At 39.8% G+C, this 19,276-nt stretch overlaps 1 protein-coding gene across 4 annotated transcripts in view; it reads right to left on the reverse strand.

Moving 5' to 3' along the window:
* Positions 1–19,276, reverse strand: part of GRIN2A (glutamate ionotropic receptor NMDA type subunit 2A) — a 441,648-nt gene that overhangs the window by 92,375 nt on the left and 329,997 nt on the right. For all 4 annotated transcript variants that reach the window (XM_012448290.3, XM_012448292.3, XM_021673516.2 and 1 more), the window contains one exon: positions 6,441–6,646. In XM_012448290.3, coding sequence (XP_012303713.1) covers positions 6,441–6,646 — 206 coding nt within the window. The remainder of the gene's footprint in view (positions 1–6,440; positions 6,647–19,276) is intronic.

Here is a 19,276-nt window from a genome sequence, read left to right on the forward strand (position 1 = left end):
TTATCTCAACCCTGTTTTTGAGTCATGCATTTCATGAACACGTTCCCATTTTTGGCACATCCTCACATTGGAGTGTTACCTAAGCACTAAAGTGATGTCTATGGAAATCCAACATCATCACAGGAGAATTCTTATGCTTCCATGTCATATGAAAAAGTAGGTTATAAAGTGGTACAAACAGAATAATCACAGCTATATAAAAACAGAGGAGCTTATGAAATAACCATATGGAAAATCAATGAAATATGAAGCACAGGACAGGCACAGTGGCTCATTCCTGTAATCTCAGCACTTTGGGAAGCCGAGGTGGGTGGATCCCCTGAGGTCGGGAGTTTGAGACCAGCCTGGCCACCATGGAGAAACCCCATTTCTACTAAGAATACAAAAATTAGCTGGGCATGTAATCCCAGCTACACAGGAGGCATGAGAACTGCTTGAACCCGGGAGGCAGAGGTTGCAGTGAGCCAAGAATGCTCTACTGCACTCCAGCCTAGATGACAGAGCAAGACTCTGTCTCAAAAGAAAAAGAAAAAGAAAAAAGTGTGAAGCATAGCTATTTTGAAATGCTGAAAAAAAAAATTTCTTTTTTATATTTTTAGGGTTTTTTCCCCAAATTATCTAGTAAGTAGGTACTACTTATGTAATTGACAACACACACACAACAAGCAAGATTGATGTATGTGATATATATACATCATCTCTATATCTATGAAGGTGGGCAGATTTGACAGAACAATTTTTTTAAGAAATATACTCTTGCTCTGTTGCCCAGGCTGGGTTGCAGTGATGAGATCATGGCTCACTGCAGCCTGGACCTCTTGGCCTCAAGTGATCCTCCCACTTTGGCCTTTCAAAGTGCTGGGATTATAGGTGTGAGTCACCATACTCAGCTGGAAAACATAATTTTGAGTGACAGAAGTGGGTTGTAAATAACACCTGCTTACCAATGCTTTCCTTTATTTCAGGATCACAGATCACCTGTCTTAAATCACTCTCTACCCCATTCCACCCCCACATCCTGTTGGTGACTTGTACTCAACAACTCTGCTTCTGTTAGCCCAGACCAGCATAGAAACTTTACTCTCTTGCCCAGAGGCTGGATGACCTGCTGTGATCCACCACCCTTAGCATGGGGGTAGTGGGAGGTCACGTCTGTATATATTTAGATGTGATGATTAGCAACCTCAATGCTGTATAGTCACTGGGTAGGTGCCAGCTCCATCTCCACCAATTACCCAGAACAGAGGGGGTCAGGCTAGAGTTAAAACTGCCACAAATATAATAGAAATGTGTCTTAAGCACATTAAGTTGATGGAATGTCCAAATACCATTTCCTTCTTAGTATACATGGCTCTGAAAAATGCATCAAAATCGAATTCTCTCTTTTTCTTCGGGGCAACTGTTGGCCACACACTGATGCCCTTTTACTACCTCTGCTCATTTTTATCGCCTTCATTCTATGTTCCTTCCCTTCTTCCCCTATCACAGGCTCTTTCTTCACCTGGTCAAGATATGTGGGAGATTAGACACAAGTTTTAGATGCCCTAGGTTCAAGATTCAGGGTCACAGGCATATAGTGACATTCTTTGGTTTCCCTGGAAACCTCAGCCAGTTTATGAGTTATCTCATCCATATCCCTGAACATGAGGTGTATTTCTAAATGCAAATGATCACTGATTCATTTTCACCCAACAAGTACCCACTAAGTGCCTACTGTGCACAAGACATTAAACTGGGCCCCAGGGACACAGGATGAAAAGGCACGCAGCAAATGCAATAGTTGAATTTATCACAGTAATTATGGAATTGCAGACCAGCTTGTAATTGGGAACGTCTGTTGGTTCCTATTACAGCCCTTGTGTGGGCGTGCAAGGGATGTGACTTAACTACACAGACTGAGAAATGGTCCCCATGTGATCTCTCTCAGTGCTCCACCACCACCCAAGAGAGGCAATGACTCATGAAAACAAATATGGGGAAAGGGATCCAACAATTTGTCCAGTTTACCAGCTCTACAATTTCCCAGTATAGCCAGTGTCTGTGAACACAGCCATGCGAGTCAGAGCTGCCTTCAGGTCCTGGGTTGGCCCCTGTCCACCATGGAGACTCAGACAAATCTCATCCAGCACTTAAAAATAAATTTCCTTTCTTCCCAGCAACGGTTTGACAGTTTGGGAGCTTAACTGACAGTATGGCCATTTCTCACTACGTATCAGGCCAAATGATTTTTCCAATTTTCTCTGCATGTCTTTATCACCCAACTAACAGATTAGAAAGAAAGCCAGATTTCTCAACTCATTTCCTGTTACCTGGCATTCTTAGAAGACCCTGATATTTACCAGAAGTGAGAAAAAGGTTTCACACAATCATGATCAGCCTGCCTCAAAGACTTTCCCTGTAGGAAATGCAATTGATCTCATCTTCTTTAATGTTGGGATTAGTGGATCCTAGCAATTCGCTATTGCTCTCACATGAGTCAAAGACTTTCATTTCATCTAGACACACGGTAAACTTCTCATATCCCCAAGTGGAAGAAGCAAAGCTGCAAACTACTATCTCCTAGCGGAAACCAAAAACATGAATTTGAACCTGTTAAGCTGTTGATAGCCTTCAACAGAAAAGTCAATTCTTTTAAAGAGATCAATTTGTTTTGATTTCTCTTCTTCATACAAATGTGACTCAGTACTTGGGGATCTACTTGTTTTCAGCTCCGAGGCTTTGGATTTGAACAATTCTAAACTCCTGTTACTGATTCTGGAGCACAAGAGGCCTCATTTGATTGCTCTATTGAAACATAGAGGGTATCGTTATCATAGAGGAGGTGTCCCACTGAGGTTACACTCTGCTTTGTGCCAGCCACTTTGCTTTCTTCCTCAGGCCAAGTTCTGCTCAAAGAATACCCATCCAAATTAGAACATCCTCTGACAACTTTCCCACATCATCAGCTCCGTCCTCCTTGTAACTCATCACTCTCTAGCTTGCATTGGGTTTCCTTCTATTTCCCAAACTTTCAAGCTCCTCTCCTCCCCAGGGCCTTTGCACCTGCCATTGCCTCTACTTGGAAGCCTTTCCCCAGATCTTCACATGTCTGGCTGCTTCTCATCCTGTATATATCACCTTAAACCTTGCCTCTGTAAGCTAAATTAACTCCACATACCCCAATTTACTCTCTTCTCACACCATTCTTTTTCTCTTCATCACAAGGTTTATTACAACATGGGGTTGCCTGTTTCTTCACTGGTTGCATTGTTTTCTAATCACATAATCTTTTGTCTGCTCTGTTCATCCATGTGTCCCCTGTGCCCAGGAATGTGCCTAACATGTAAACTCTGCTTAATGCACAATCATTCATTCATTTATTCTTTATTTAAACAATTTTATTTAAAACAATGTCTGTGTTATTTCACTGTAAAGAAATTCAGCAAAAATCATTAAAACATTCATGACCCCAAAACATGGGCTGCCTACTTGCCCTTCCTTGGTGGGCCCTACCTCTTCCTCATCCCCAGGGGAGGGGAGGCTGGGGGACTGCTTATCAAAAAAAAAAAAAAAAAAAAAAAGCTTCATCCCAAGGAGCCACCATGGGGACACTGAAGAAAGAAAGGGCCTTTTTAGGAGGGGTATATTTATTTATTGCATGATGTATTCAGGATTTCAACTTCAAAGAGGCTGACATTTGTGCCCTCATTGATAAAATTTTCTCCAAACCAAAATAGGCCTTCATAATACATTTAGCAATTATGTATTATATCTTTATGTAAAAAGAAGGGGGAGCTGGCACATCTTACATGATGGCAAGTGAGAGATGTGAGGCAAAAGGGAAAGAGCCCCTTATTAGACCATCAGATGTTGTGAGATCCTCATCTCAAGTACTGAGATCTGGGGACTTGCATCTTGTGTGATAATGGCTGAGACTGGAGTTTGAAATGAGGATGTAAAAATATCTCTTCGTAGTCATGAAACAAATATTGGTGTGTCCTGCTGTGTCCTTGTAACTGAGGGTACAAATATTAATAAGTCACATTCCCTATATTTAGGTGGCTCAGAAGACAGGGAAAAGACAGGCAAACTACATACTGTAAAAACAGGTGATGAAGGTAGAGAGACAGGGATAGACCCAGGTACTGTGAAAGTAGGAAGAGCTAACCCAGCCTGGGGACACAGGAGCTACACTTCAAGGATGAGTATGAATCAGGCCAAAGAAACAGGTCAGAAAAGACTGAGGAAAAAAAATAAAGCTTCCATCCAAAAGCTGGCCTTTTTCTTTTGTGAGTCTCCCATGAGGTTGTGCTTTTGCTTATGTTTACATTAGGAAACACCAGGATCAGGGCCTTGGAGTCGGCCATGGAGGTTTCTGTGTCCCCAAAGGGTTTGTAGATTAAGAAAATCTCATCATGGACAATGTCAGCTCTTTCTTCAATCATTACAAAAGGAGAAATGACACAGATGCAGTGCCTGCTTGCTGTTGATGAGCTGAGAAACTGCCAGAATTTCCATTTGCACCTGGATTCTATCAGAAAGTAACATGCAAGGTGTGTGTTCATTCCCAGATGGAGAGATGTTTTTAACATTTTTGAGAAGCATGGATCTGGAATCTATAAAAGAGATGGGAAGAAGAATGTGCTGGGGAAAGGGAAGGGACAGCAAGAAAAGTGGAAATGAAATAATTATTTTTAAAAAGACTAAAGGAAGTTGGGCACTGGGGCTCACATCTGTAATCCCAGTGACTCAGGAGGCCAAGGCATGAGGATCATTTAAGGCCAGGAGTTTGAGACCAGACTGAGTAACATAGCAAGACCCCTGTCTCTCAAAAAAATTAATTAAAAAATGAGCCAGACATGGTGGCGCAGGCCTGTAGTCTCAGCTACTCAGGAGACTGAGGTGAGAGGATCATTTGAGCCTAGGAATTCAAGGATGCAGTGAGCTGTGATCACACCACCGCACTCCAGCCTGGGCGACAGAGTGAGACCCTGTCATTATATATAAGAATATATAATTTTGTATATATTTTTAACATATAAAAATTAGGATGTTGTATATATTTTTATGTATTAAAATATGTTTTATATATTTCAATATGTCAAAATATATAATATCTTATATATTTTTATTTTCATTTATTTATTTATTTATTTTTGAGTCAGAGTCTCGCTCTGTCACCTAGGCTGGTGTATAGTGGCTCGATCTTGACTTAACTGCAACCTCCGCCTCCCAGATTCAAGTGATTCTCATGCTTCAGCCTCCTGAGTAGCTAGGATCACAGACACCTGTCACCATACTTGGCTAATTTTTTTATTTTTGATAAAGACAAGGTTTTGCCATGTTGACTAGGCTGGTCTTCAACTCCTGACCTCAAGTGACCCACCACCTCGGCCAATCAAAGGGCTGAGATTATAGGCATGAGTCACTGTGTCCAGCCATACATATTTTTAATATATAAAAAAAGTTTTATATTTTTAATATATAAAAATATATTTTTGGCCGGGCGCGGTGGCTCACGCCTGTAATCCCAGCACTTTGGGAGGCCGAGGCGGGTGGATCACGAGGTCAAGAGATCGAGACCATCCTGGTCAACATGGTGAAACCCCGTCTCTACTAATACAAAAAATTAGCTGGGCACGGTAGCGCGTGCCTGTAATCCCAGCTACTCAGGAGGCTGAGGCAGGAGAATTGCCTGAACCCAGGAGGCAGAGATTGCGGTGAGCCGAGATCGCGCCATTGCGCTCCAGCATGGGTATCAAGAGCGAAACTCCGTCTCAAAAAAAAAAAAAAAAAAAAAAAATATATATATATATATATATATATTTTTATATATTTTTAATGTATAAAAATGTTTTATATATTTTAATGTATAAAAATGTTTTATATATTTTAACATATACAAACATGATCTTTTATTTTTTAATATATAAAAATATGCTTTATATATTTTAAATATATAAAATATACTTTTTTATATAAATATATTAAAATGTTTTATATATTTTTTAATATTAAAAATAAATTTTAAATGTTTATTCAAAAATAAATAAATGAATAAATTAAGCTAAAAAGACTGAAGGGGAGAATTGATTCGACCTGAGGGTTTAAAACATGACTGTGGAGTCAGCCAGACCACTGTTTGAGTCCTACCTCTTTCATTTCCTAGCTAGATGGCTTGGAACATGTTTGATGATCTTCCCATAACTCAGTTTTATCATATTTACAATGGGCAAAACTACCCACCTCATATTGCTGTTGTAATTAAGTGAATGCAAGTTTGGTGCATCTCCAGGAATGTATCTAAGTCTTTTTTAAATTGATTATTGTATTATGCCTTCTATAATGAAGCGTGTTTTCTATGACATTTTGTGATTCAAGTATAGATATTGTTACTATCAATGATTCAGGCTCTCTTAAAGGATTGGGCACATTCAGGAGACAGCATCCCTACCACTCACTTGATTTTGACGAACTTCCGACATGGCACGGTGTTCCTCACACATGTCTCAGTCAGGGGGTCTATGTCTTCCACGATGACGAACGGGGCCTCCTCAAGGGTGACGATGCTGAGATGGTTGTCATCCGGCTCGCAGTCAGAGAAGGACTTGTACCTGGGCCACACAGCATGCCTCAGGCTCAGCGTCTGGTTCTCCCACTTGCCCACCTGCAAACACAAAGACACACAGCTGTGCTTTCTTCTGCCGCTGATTTCTGGAGAGGCAAATCCTTTCCCTGCTGGAGACATTCATCCGTCTCAAGGGCCTTTCTGCCACATACCTCAACATATGCATCTACTTCTGTGCAAAGACAAATGGGTATAAATAAAAAACAGAATATAGGGCAGTTTTCCATCCCAGCCCCTCTCATCCCCAGAGGAATCATATATGCATCTCTGAAGGCAGTGCCCAGGCACTGATACCTTTAGAGCTCCCCAGGTGGTTCTAACGTTCTGCCAGAGTTCAGAAACACGGATGGCATGGAAATGTCGTAGACTTTCAGAATCAGAGAGGTCTGGGTTTGAATCTCCAACTGTACGCTTTACTAGCTGCACAACTCTAGGCAAGCTCTTAAGCCTAAGATCTTCTGTTGTCTCATCTGTATAATGAACACAATTCCCCCTACTTCATAAGGAAGCCATGGGAATTCAATAAGGCAGTGCAGGAAAAGAAAAAGCACAGTGCTTGGCACATCATAGGGACTCCATTGTTTTTAAGTATAAAGAAGAGAAAGTGAAAAGAAGAAAAAAAGGTGCTAAGATGAAGAAAAAGAAAAAGGGAGAAGAAGATGAAGCTGGAGAGTGAAAAGAAGAGGACTGGGGAGTAAGACAACACAAGAGACAGATGGAGCAGATGGGGAAATGAAAACCATTGTTTTGACCCCAGATACGGTTCTATTTAAGTTGCAAAAGAAGGTGAACTTTTATTAATCCTGCGCAGAGTGGAGACTGTTACTGCTTAGCGTGCATCAAGACCTGTCAAAATAGAATCGATTGTATTCCCTCGGAGCAGCAGTCGGCATCTTAGTGAAATCAAATTGAAGGCTGTATATTTTGAACCTTAATTTTAGTTGACAGCTTATTGGCACTATTCACATACATGCTGGGAGGAAGCTGCCCCCGCGCCGCTACTTCTCCTTTCTCCTCCTGCTCCCACACGCGATTGCTTGACACCACAGGTCAGCGCTTTATTTGTAATACCAACCTCGAGGAAAACACCTCGTCTGAAAAGCTAAGCGCCAAATCCAGGCTTGTCTGTGTGACATGACCCAATCACCTCTCCTCCTGTAACATTATGTGTCACCAGAAATGAATCTCAGGCCCTTAAAGAGAATTCGAACATGCCGGACACCAGGAGAGGTGACAGGGTGGGAGGAGAGAAGAGAATCAGTGCTCTCTAAGATTACCTCATCAGATGGGCTGGAAAATTTTTGCTGGCTGTAAAGAAACATTTCCTGTGGCTAATTACAAAATTGTCCAGCATTGCTGATACATTTCTTTTTAAGATAGGAAGGTGAGTAGAGCAATTTGGTCAAACACACACACACAGATGTTCATTTATTCATGCTATGATATGTAACAGGCTGGGGAGAATGTTGAGTCCATCAAATTCTTCATTCATTCAACATAAATTTATTGAAGACCTACTATGTCCCAGTGCCAGCCTGGGAATAATGACAGCTAAAACAGAATGACTCTTGCCTTCTTGGAACTGTCAGTCAGTGTACGAGATAGAACAAACCAAAAATACTAAAACATGCAAATAGGTAAAGAAATATACAAGGTTTTCCTTTTGAAACATGTTATACCAATCCCTTTTCTTTCCATTTGTCTTGGAAGACTCAAACACAACCTTCAAGAGAGGTTGGGTAGTTCAGTGGGTAAGAGAATGGATTTTGAAGTCAAACAGAACTAGGTGTTAATCCTGCCTTCACCCACTATCTGAGCAGCTTTGGGAAAGTCATTCAACCTCTCTGAGCTTTACTTTCTCCATTTGTACAGTGAAGAGAGCAACAGGGTATTACCATAAGGACTTCAGTGAGGTTTGAATGAGTCAAAAAGTACCAAAAATATAGAGTGCAGGACCTGGCATGGCATGTAACAAACATGGTGGCTGCTATTACTTTACTATTGCTGTTGTTAGCATTTAAGACATAGCTGAACTATCACCTTATCCGTAAAATCATTCCTGCCTTTCTTAGTAACACAGAACTTCGCACCTATCACCACTATAGCATTTTGATATTATAATTATAATGACATAACTTTTTAGCACTTCCGTGTAGTCAGAAAATGTGCTAATATCACCACCATAGCATTTTGATGTTATAATTTTAATGATATAACTTTTGAGCACTTCTGTATAGTAAGGAAATGTACCAATATTACCACTTAGTTTAATTCCCATAGATTCTTCATGGTAAGCATTATTATTCCAACTTCTCAGTTCAGGGAACTGAAACACAGAGAGGTTATGTGACTTGCCCAAACTCGCACAGCAAATAAGTGGTGGAACCAGAGTTATATCATGGGGCTTTCTGAACCTGAGGTGCTTTCTCACTATGTACAAGTGCTTCTGTGAATTGAGCTGCAGGAACCACGTTAGAGCTCCAAGACTCTTTCTTCCTTGCAGACAGGTTTCTTAAAGTCCCAAGATAATGTAAATTAGGCAAAGACTAGCAGAATCTTTGATGATGTCATTGACCACGTAACAACCCCCACACCATGGGAGTCAGGCAAAAGTTTCAGTCCCAATGCTGACTCATGGAAAGAAAAGTTACAAAGGTTTATGAGTGCCCAGAGTGAAGAAACTTCCTAAATCTTCTCCAAGTTCTACTCCCCTTTCCTGACACATCCAAGTAAAGTATCCATGGGTCAGCCAAAAAGGATGAAGGTGATTGGTGGGTAGAAAGAACTTGGTCAAGAGCTGAAGCTGCTGTGTCAATGTTGCCCTAGATCCTGAGAGCTCTTTTCTTCTCTGATCTGATAGGCCCTTCGGCACCCCATTGCAAACACCAAAAATCTCAACTACTAAATTATATATACAAGATAAAGGAGAGCAGACATTCTTCACTTTCCCTTCCTATATTCCTATTTACAAGGGACTGTAACAGAGTCCAATGTTTGTAGACAGGTTTAGCAGAGTCATTCATTCCATAAATATGTGTTGAGTCGTTACTAAGTTCCAAGCACTATGCTAGACACTGAGAATATTGTAATGTAAGTGATAAAATGTTTGCCTTGCATGAAATTTTTGTGCTAATTGGGAAGACACATGAGTCAAATAATTATACAAAAACATACGTTCATACAAACTGTGGGGAAGAAATGAAACATGGGTCCAAGAGAGCATATAGGGGAAAAGATATCAGAGACATCTTCCCTGAAGAGATTACACTTTTAAGCTGAAATTGGAAATTCAGGATAAGTTGGACTGTAGCAGTTGTGGGAAGGAATTGTGGAAGAGCAGAGAAAGAAAGAATACTCCAGATAGGTGGAGACCAGAAGATGCAAAGCCTTGCAGGCTCTATTAAGAAGTTGGGATTTACCTTAAGGGTTTGCTATAGACTGACTGTTTGTATCCCTCCAAAATTCATAGGTTGAAATCCTAGCCCCTAATGTGCTGGTGTTAGGAGGAGGTGCCTTTTGGAGATAATTAGGTCATGAAGGTGGAGCCCTCATGAGTGGGATTAGGGCTTTTATGAGAGGCCCAGAGAGACCCATTGCCTTTTCTACCATGTGAGTATGCAACAAGAAGATTGCTGTCTATGAACCAGGAAGCAGCTCTCACCAGACACTAAATCTGCTGGCACCTTGATTTGGACTTCCCAGTCTACAGAAGCATGAGAAACAAGTTCCTGTGGTTTATAAGCCACCCAGTCTATGGTATTCTGTTATAGCAACCCAAATGGACTAAGAATCAATCTAGTCCAATGGCCAGAACGGAAAATGATTATAGAAGTCACCATGGATATATATCCATATATAACCTGCCTGAAGATGGAATCATCTTTGCCTACTCAATCCAATTTTTTTTATTATGGAAATGTTTGAATGTATATAAGAGTAGAATCATATACTGAACCTCCATATTCCCAATATCCAGCTTCAATAATTAGTACTCAGGACCAATCTTGTTTCATTTATACTCCCAGTCACTCCTCTTATATTACAGAAAAAATTCCCACATAATTTATTCACAAATCCTTAATTTGATTTAAATATCTAAACTTCATTTTCTTAAGAATATTATACCTCTAAAGTAATCTATGTGTTTATGTATATGTTTTACCTATGAGTCTATGATTTCCAGCAGGAATTTTATATGCCTAAAGATTGGTTTCTATATTCACAGCATCTAACTCAGGGCATGCCCCATGGAGGGATGTAATAAGTAGTTTTTGGTGGAGTGAATAAACATACAGCCTGTATTTTTTAAATGTGCATGAGTCAGAAAATGTTAGTAGAATGATTAATGTGTCCATATGTGCCTCAGCTTTGGAATCTTGTACCCTAGGCAAAATATGGAAGCATCAAGGACCTGTATTCTCTCTCTTGTTCTTACTGCAACTTCAGCCCCAAAGACTCAGAGCCATTGAGGGTGGCTGTCTGAACAGCCTCTGGGTATTAAATTTCCCCCAGAGAAAGCAAATACCATCATGCTGATGCCATTTAAAAAGGGACTCCAGCCACTCTGATGTATTCAGGGGGAAAGTAAGATCCAATGGGTTAAATCCAGAAGACCTCAGTTTCAGTTGTCATGTTGCCTGTGCTTGCCTCAATTTTCACAGTGGCATGGAGTATGTATGCTCTCAGTGCCTTTCTTTAGAAGTTGTAACCAAAATGGAAGAACCCTGTGCACTCTGAAGATAGCCCACAGTCTCTCTGTCCCCACCTTGGACCTGATGATGACTCTGCTGCTATTTTCTAAACTGGACCTTTTTCCTGTTCCCAATCACCTCATAAAAATGAACACCACACTCAGCTTAGTCTGTAACTTTAAATCAGCAGTCCTGACCCATATAAGCTATTGTCAAGAGTGAGTCAATACCAGGGTTACACCACATTTCCTCCAGCAGTGCTTCCAGGAATGAGGTTTCAATCCATTTCCTCCAGCAGTGATTCTAGGAATGAGGCTTCAATGCATCAGAGCAAGTGAAATGATATAGTCATTGTCAATCACATGTTCCTATTTTTGTAGCACAGAGGGAACATGAAGTTCCATGACACCTTGCCAAACTTCTGGTTAGATTTATACACAACCAGGACAGGGAAGCACACTTGTGTGTGTGTGTGTGTGTTGGATACATGCACATGTATACACGCACATATGGATCACACTGACTTTACAGGAATCAACTTCATTGCACAGAACCCCTGTCTTCTCTCCTTTACATGGCACAGGACAAGAGGGTTCAGAATCATTAATACCACAGGCTTAGAGATCAGACAGATGAACAGGTTCAAATCTTGTCATTGCTTTAGCCATGTGACCTTGCACAAGCCACATAATCTTTTTGAACCTCAGTTCACTCAATCATCAAATGACAACAACACTCTACTACATATGCTGTTATGAGGCTTACTTATAAGATAATGACAACAAACATCTCTGAGTGCAGAGTTTCTGGCACACAGAAAGTTCTACATATGTGGTACTATTATCATTAATTCAATATTTGTTAAACTTATCTTCAGGAAAATGAGCTTCTGTAGCAGAAGAATCAATTGACAAAGTGGCATCTGAATTTCTTCCATGGCACTCCCTTGACTTTTGACCTCACTTATTGGGTCTCATTCTCCTCACTGTAACAGGAATGAGGGGAGTGGGTTTGAATTAGGTAATCTCTAAGGTCTTTCGAATCTAGCACTCTATGTAAAATTCAAGGATAAGCTCCTCTCCCAAATCTCTCCTGATTTGAGATCAGGGTAATGAGTACATAATTAGAGGAGGGGTGAAGATAGCACTCCTTACTTGATGTTTAATTCTGTATGGCAACCATATGTTAGGGCAGCCTTGCACCCAGGGAGAAAGGACAGCACAAAATAGCCTAATGGCAAGCTGTCTCTAAAAAACATGGTAGGATGGTTCTAAGAACCAACTGGAAGACTGAAGAAAGAAGAACATAGTCAATAGAGCCCTCCTGGATATTAATTCTCCATGCTGCAGAAAAAAAAAAAAAAAAAAAAAAAAACAGTGGTATTTAAATCTGAGGCTTTTGTCAAAGCTGGCTCTTCCTCATTCTCTAGAGAAGGGCATGAGTTCAAATCCTGACTTGTCCATTCCTAGCTGGGACACAGTGGACAATAATGACAAAGCCCACTGTTAACATTGATTAGGGCTTTACTATGTGTTTCCAGGAATAGTGCTAAGGGATTTTTATATATTATAGGACTCAATCCTCAAGGCAACTCTAGGACATAGATAACTATAATTATCCTCAATGCATGTTGAGAAAACTGAGGCTTAAAAATATTACGTTTCTTGCTCAGGTCAGATCATAGGGGTCACAGTAAGAATTTAAACTCAGTCAGTGAAAACCTAGAGCACTGCTTAATCATTACCTCCCTCTTTGAAATTTAGTTTCTTCATATTTTGAAGGTTACAACAAGGTCACTGAGCTGTTATAAGGATTACATGAAATGATAAAAATAAGTCTTTATGTTTCTACTATTCTGAGATCTTTAAATACTAATTTCTGTAATCCAAAAAATAGACCCATGAATAATATGCTACTTTTATTATCTCCATTTCATAGATGAGGAAACTGAGGCATGGAGTTTAAGTAATTGTCCAATTCATATGGTTTGAGAGTAGTAGAACCAGGATTCAAATCCAGGGCTCATTTTTAAGTCAGTGAAGAAATACAATTAGAATTTTCCACTGAAGAAAAAGAAAAGAAAAACTTCACAATGCAGAAATGTGACAGATGTGATGTCAGCCCTATGATCAAAGCCAATATTGACAATGATAAATCATTCTAATAGTACATATCCTTAATATGTGATGTTAATGATGTGGTGGTCTTCCTGTGTGGTCTTATAACCTCAGTGTAACTATAAGAAAACTATCAGAAAAATTCCAATGGAGGGGTATTCTAGAAGACAACTATCTGACCAATACTCCTCCGAATTGTAAGGTCATTAAAAAACAAGAAGGTCTAAGGAAGTGTCTTAGCCAAAAGGAGCCTAAGGCAATATTATGATTACATGTAATATAGAATCCTGGATCAGATATCAGGATGAAACAAAAAAAGAAGATTAGATAAAAACTAAGGAAATCTGAATAAAGCATGGGTTTTAGTTAACAGTCATATATTAATTGACTCATTGTGATAAATATACCATATGAATGTCAGGTGTTAATAATCAGACAAACTGGGCATTGGGTATGTGAGAAATCACTGGACTACCTTTGCAAGTTTTCGGTAAATATAAAACTAGTCTAACATAAAATGTTTATTCAAAAACTGTTTTTGATTAAAAAAAAGTTTTTTAAGAACAGAAAATAGGTTCTCAGACACAGAGTAGCAAAGTTGCTAGGAGATTAAACTTTGGAGGCAGCTATGCTGGCTTCAAATCTCAGCTGTACCACTTGTGAGCTGTACCACTTGGGCAAATTGCTTAATGTCTATTTGCCTCAGTTTCATCATCTGAAAAATGGGATAATGTTAATAGTATAATTCACAGGATTGCTGAGAGGACTAAATTAGTTAATGTATATAAAGCCCACAGAGGAATATCCAACACTATGGGCTATTTATTGCTATTTTGTCATTGTTTAAATCAATGGAGAAATAATTTTAGAGTGGAATTTAGATTATCTCATGTTTTAACTTCATAAGAGCTTTCCTTGATACTAACTTTACTTTGCTTTAGACACAGTTTTTTCCATGTCAGTAGTTTTAGCCATAAATCACGCTTTTCTCCACATTTCCCCCAAGGGTTCTGTAATAGCCTTATGCTGTTTTGTCTATCTGTCATTAATTTATGAGATTTTTGGTTATGGCATATTACTTTTCCCTTGGAGAGATGCCTGCCACCAATTTCATGAATAGGTACGTGTCCTTTATTTGGCCAATCAGTACACTGATTGGCTCAGGAATGTGCATGTGACCTAAGCTAAGCCAATGAGAGTTTTCCCTGGGACTTATGCTGGAACTATTAGGACAGGGTAGTCATGAGAGAACAACTTATCAGAAAAATAATATTGAGCTAAGTAAGAAAATGATAGAAGAGAGCAATAAAGTGGGGATGGCATTTCTTGAGGGTTTTTTTTTTTTTTTTTTTTTTTTTTTGAGATAGAGTCTCGCTCTCTGGAGTGCAATGGTGAGATCTCAGCTCACTGCAACCTCTACCTCCCGGGTTCAAGTGATTCTCCTACCTCAGCCTCCCGAGTAGCTGGGATTACAGATGCCAGATACCACACTTGGATAACTATATTTATATATACACACACACATACATATTTTTTTTTTAGTAGAGACAGGGTTTCACCATGTTGGTCAGGCTGGTCTCAAACTTCTGACCTCAGGTAATTTACCCACCTTGGCCTCCGAAAGTGCTGGGATTACAGGCATGAGCCACCACACCCAGCTGGTTTCTGAGCTTTCTTACACAAGAGGAAGTTAGGGAAATACTTTTTATCTCTATTATAAAGTTTTTTGGTACTTAAAAACAGTTCTCAATTCAACAAAATAGGTTTTGTGGGAGGAGAAAAAAAATCTTTACCTTCAAAATACACTGAATTTTGGTGATAAGCCTTTGAGTGTTTTCAGAAAATATACTGAAGTTGTGAAGACAAAGAAAAATAATTGACCTCTGACGGAGAAAAGTGATTTTGCTAAAAGAAATATAAAAAGGGTAGATTAATTTTGTAATTATTTTTTTCATTCTTATTAATAAAATTTAAATACAGTGCTTTTAGGAAGCTAATTGCTCTTCAGCTCCTAGAAAGAGGTTCTTTAAAGGGCCGTGATTACTTATCAAAATGTTCAGCCAGTATGTTCTCAGAGCAGAGATAATTTCATCTCCAGAAATGGTATGTCTCAAGTTAATATACACCTCTTACGTCCAGATAAATTCAGAGGGATGTTGCTGAGGCTACAAAAGGCTGGAAGAAATTAGGTTAATAGATGTGCATGGCTCTTTCAAAGAGATCTGAGTGTATGATCTTATTTGATCTATTTATGAAATGCTTACAAGAGACAATTAAAATAACCTCATCACAGGTCTCCTGGTCTCAGAAGCCACCCCCTAAAAACAAATCTCTAAACACCAGAATTATAGATCTACTCCATGCTCAAGTCCCTCTACATCTCATGCTGCCTAGAAAGCCAAATCCAGACTGCCCTGTATAGTAAAAGCTCCTCTGTAATAGAGGCCCAATCAACCTCACTGTTCTCTTTTTCTCACTTTCTCTCTCTCTCATTCTCTCTTACATCATCAACTAAAACACACACACACTTATATCTACACATACTCACAATTAAACATGAAAGAATTCATAATAAAGATAAAAAGTCCCTAACTTCATCTTGCATGTAGGGAGTTTATTAGAATTAAAATAGTGCTAAAAATGGTACCTGATACATAATAAGTGTCTGGTGAATGTCACTTTTTATTGTTATCATAAGAACTCAAGCAACACCATCATCACACCTAAACATATATGTATACATATTCCTATGCATCTGTACACAAACCTCTACATAAAACACACTTATATACAGGTACATTCATGCCTACCCACATCCACATTATACACATATACACTCACACCCACATGCACAACTACAAATATACACATACCTAGCACAAATACACTCACACCACTACACTCTCTCTCTCTCTCACACACACACACACAGAAGATATGAAGCTACAACGATGCATACACTTTTCATAAAACACACCCTGAACAACACCCACTTTCCTGCCTATGCCTACACTATTTCTTCTGCCTGAAATTCTTCTCTTTATGATCTCCCTCTACTGAAATCCTACCCACTCTTTTCAGGCCTAGCTCAAATGCCAATACTCCCATGGAACCTAATTCTCCATCTGGAATTCATTTTTGCATTTTCTTTGCCTTTAGAACAGACTTTCCCCTCACTTGTTTATTCATGAGCTCACATGCATTCAGTGCTTTCCATTGTGCTGGGCATTGCAGGAAGCCCTGGGGCTACAATGATGAACAGTCCTCAGAGAGGACTCTCCTATCTCCAAAGTTTCTAGTCTAGGTGGAAAGAAGTCAAAGCTCAACAGCAAAGAAGTGAGACAAACGCTATGCCAGGAGCAAGCACAGGATGTTGTTGAAGAGCGTGGCTTCCTAATCTGGAAGGGAATAAAAAAAATGCTTCTAACAGGAATTGGCTTCCAAATATGAAACAGGCCAGGTGCAGTGGCTCATGCCTGTAATCCTAGTAGTTTGGGAGGCCAAGGTGGGTGGATCACTTGAGGTCAGGAGTTCCAGACCAGCCTGGCTAACATGGTGAAACCCCATCTGTACTAAAAATACAAAAATTAGCCAGGCCTGGTGGTGTGGGTCTGTAATCCCAGCTACTCAGGAGGCTGAGACACGAGAATCACTTGAACCCAGAAAGCAGAGGTTGTAGTAAGCCGAGATTGCACCACTGAACTCTAGCCTGGGCGATAAGGCAAGATTCTGTTTCCAAAAAAAACGGAAAAAGAAAGGACCAGGGGAGTTAGTGGGTCACCTGCTATGGGGTTTTACTTTTATCCTATGGGCAAGTGACATATGTAAGGGATGGGGATGAGGACTTATTGAAGACTTATCGAAATCACTCCCCCAATTAGAAGTGGATTAAACACTTAATGCAGCACAGAGAAAGAATTTGTAGCTGGAACATTTGGAAGGCAGAATGGGGAGCTGGGAGGCGGCTGCAGGAATTTGGATGACAGAAGGCCATGGTGGTCAGACTGGCATGAACTCAAAGTGTAGAATCAACACAACTGAAACGGGCTGTGTAGGGGTGAGGAATGAGGGCCCAGTTTGCCTTAAATTATGGTCCTGTAGAGTGTCGTCGCTGGCCAGTCTTCCTCAACCACATGATCCATGTTTGATGTAGTATAGTGCTCACCCTCGCCGTAGTTCAAGAAATATCTGATGAACTGAATTCAATTCTGACTGTAGCATATCATCAATTTTTACTTAGAATTCAGAGTTAAAAGAGGGAAGTTCCCTGTTTACTCATCTCCTTTCCTTGGAGACAATAGGAATTCCAAAATCAAAAATCAGAGAGGAAATTTATTAAAACCAACAACAGAAGCAGAGTTCAGGCTGCCTGTGCTCTAGTCTGACTGGGCCTGGTTAGCTCACTGGATGGTTTCAAAACCATGGGGAAACAGGCTAAAACAAACACATTGAGCTTGCAAACCTTCGGAGTACATTTCACTTCAGAAAATAAGCAGTGATTTACTCCCAAGCTGGAGAAAACATGAGTAATTAACTCTTCAGGAAGATGATGTTAAGGAGGAAAAACAAAGCAAACAGGAGACCAATTTCTATCCATCTGAAATAGAAAGTCTGCCAAAGGACAGGAGATAAATGGCTGTGAAGGAAATTTAAGATGATTTAGGTCCATATTTAGCATAAGTAGCGACGTCGATTAGCATCACTTCCATGCCTCTGCATGCACGTCTGACACACAAACAAACTGATCGCAGGTTACCACATAAGTAATTTCGTGTTTTGGGTTGCTACTTGAAACCAAAAGCAGATCTGAATGTAACTGATTTGGAAACAACAATAAAGATATCTGAACCACTACTGTGGCTTGATATTAGGTTGAAATATGCTGTATCTGGAGTACTTTGCAGTTGAGTTCATTGATTTTTTTTTTTAAACCAGTACCTGATCTAAACAGTGTTAAAGAAAACTAGTCTGCTAAAATCAAACATCGCTTTGGAAATCAATTTTCCCTCGCATGGTATGCACAAACAAGTTTCTATGAGGAAATTGCTAAAAAGCAGGTGTGGGTCAAACCGTCTCTGTCTTCACTGCCATGAGCCTTGGATGGCTGCCGGCAGAGTGAAACTAAGAACTGCTTTTCATATATTGAGATAAAGTGCCTGCTTCCTCTGAATGCACTGTTTTAAATGCAATGATTGGAGTTGATGGGATTGTGAAACTTTGGCATGGGTAAGAACCTTCCCTGGAAACTGATTAAGAATGCGGACTCCTGGATCTCTGGAGTATTGGAATCAGTAGATATGGGATAAGGTGTAGGATCCTGACTTTTCAACCCATGTCCTAGGTCATTCTGCTCCGAATAGTCTAAGGACCTCATTTTAAGAAATACCAGGAGGATCATACCTATGACTAACAGACAGGATTAAATACAGCATAAGAACAAGATGGAAATCTTTCTTCTTGGGTTACTTATGTAACCAGTGGCAATTGCCAGCAGATCTAAATGAGTTTAATCAGCTATTAGAGTCTTAATTAAATTCCTCTCAGTTGAAATTTCAGAATTGCCTAATTGTTACACAGCTCACATTGGAGCAGGTTTTTTTTTCCTCCTGTAATAACTGCTCTCAAGATAATCTAATATCTTTATGGATAACAGCGCCAACTGTCTTAGAACCCAGTACTGATCTGGTAATTCATAGAAACCTGTTTTGATTGTTGTTATTTCCATGAACACCCCGCATCTCCGCTTCCATTCTCCTCTTGAGGCTCGGCCAACAGGAGAAGAGCTCAATACTTGTTCAACCTCAAATTTAAAAGTGGAAAACCTTTGGAACAAAGAGCCGTCATTTTCTTAAGGAGTTCAT

This window comes from Aotus nancymaae, unplaced genomic scaffold, assembly GCF_030222135.1.
Source record: "Aotus nancymaae isolate 86718 unplaced genomic scaffold, 86718_ANA_hifiasm-v0.15.2.pri h1tg000049l, whole genome shotgun sequence".
NCBI classification, from domain to species: domain Eukaryota; kingdom Metazoa; phylum Chordata; class Mammalia; order Primates; family Aotidae; genus Aotus; species Aotus nancymaae.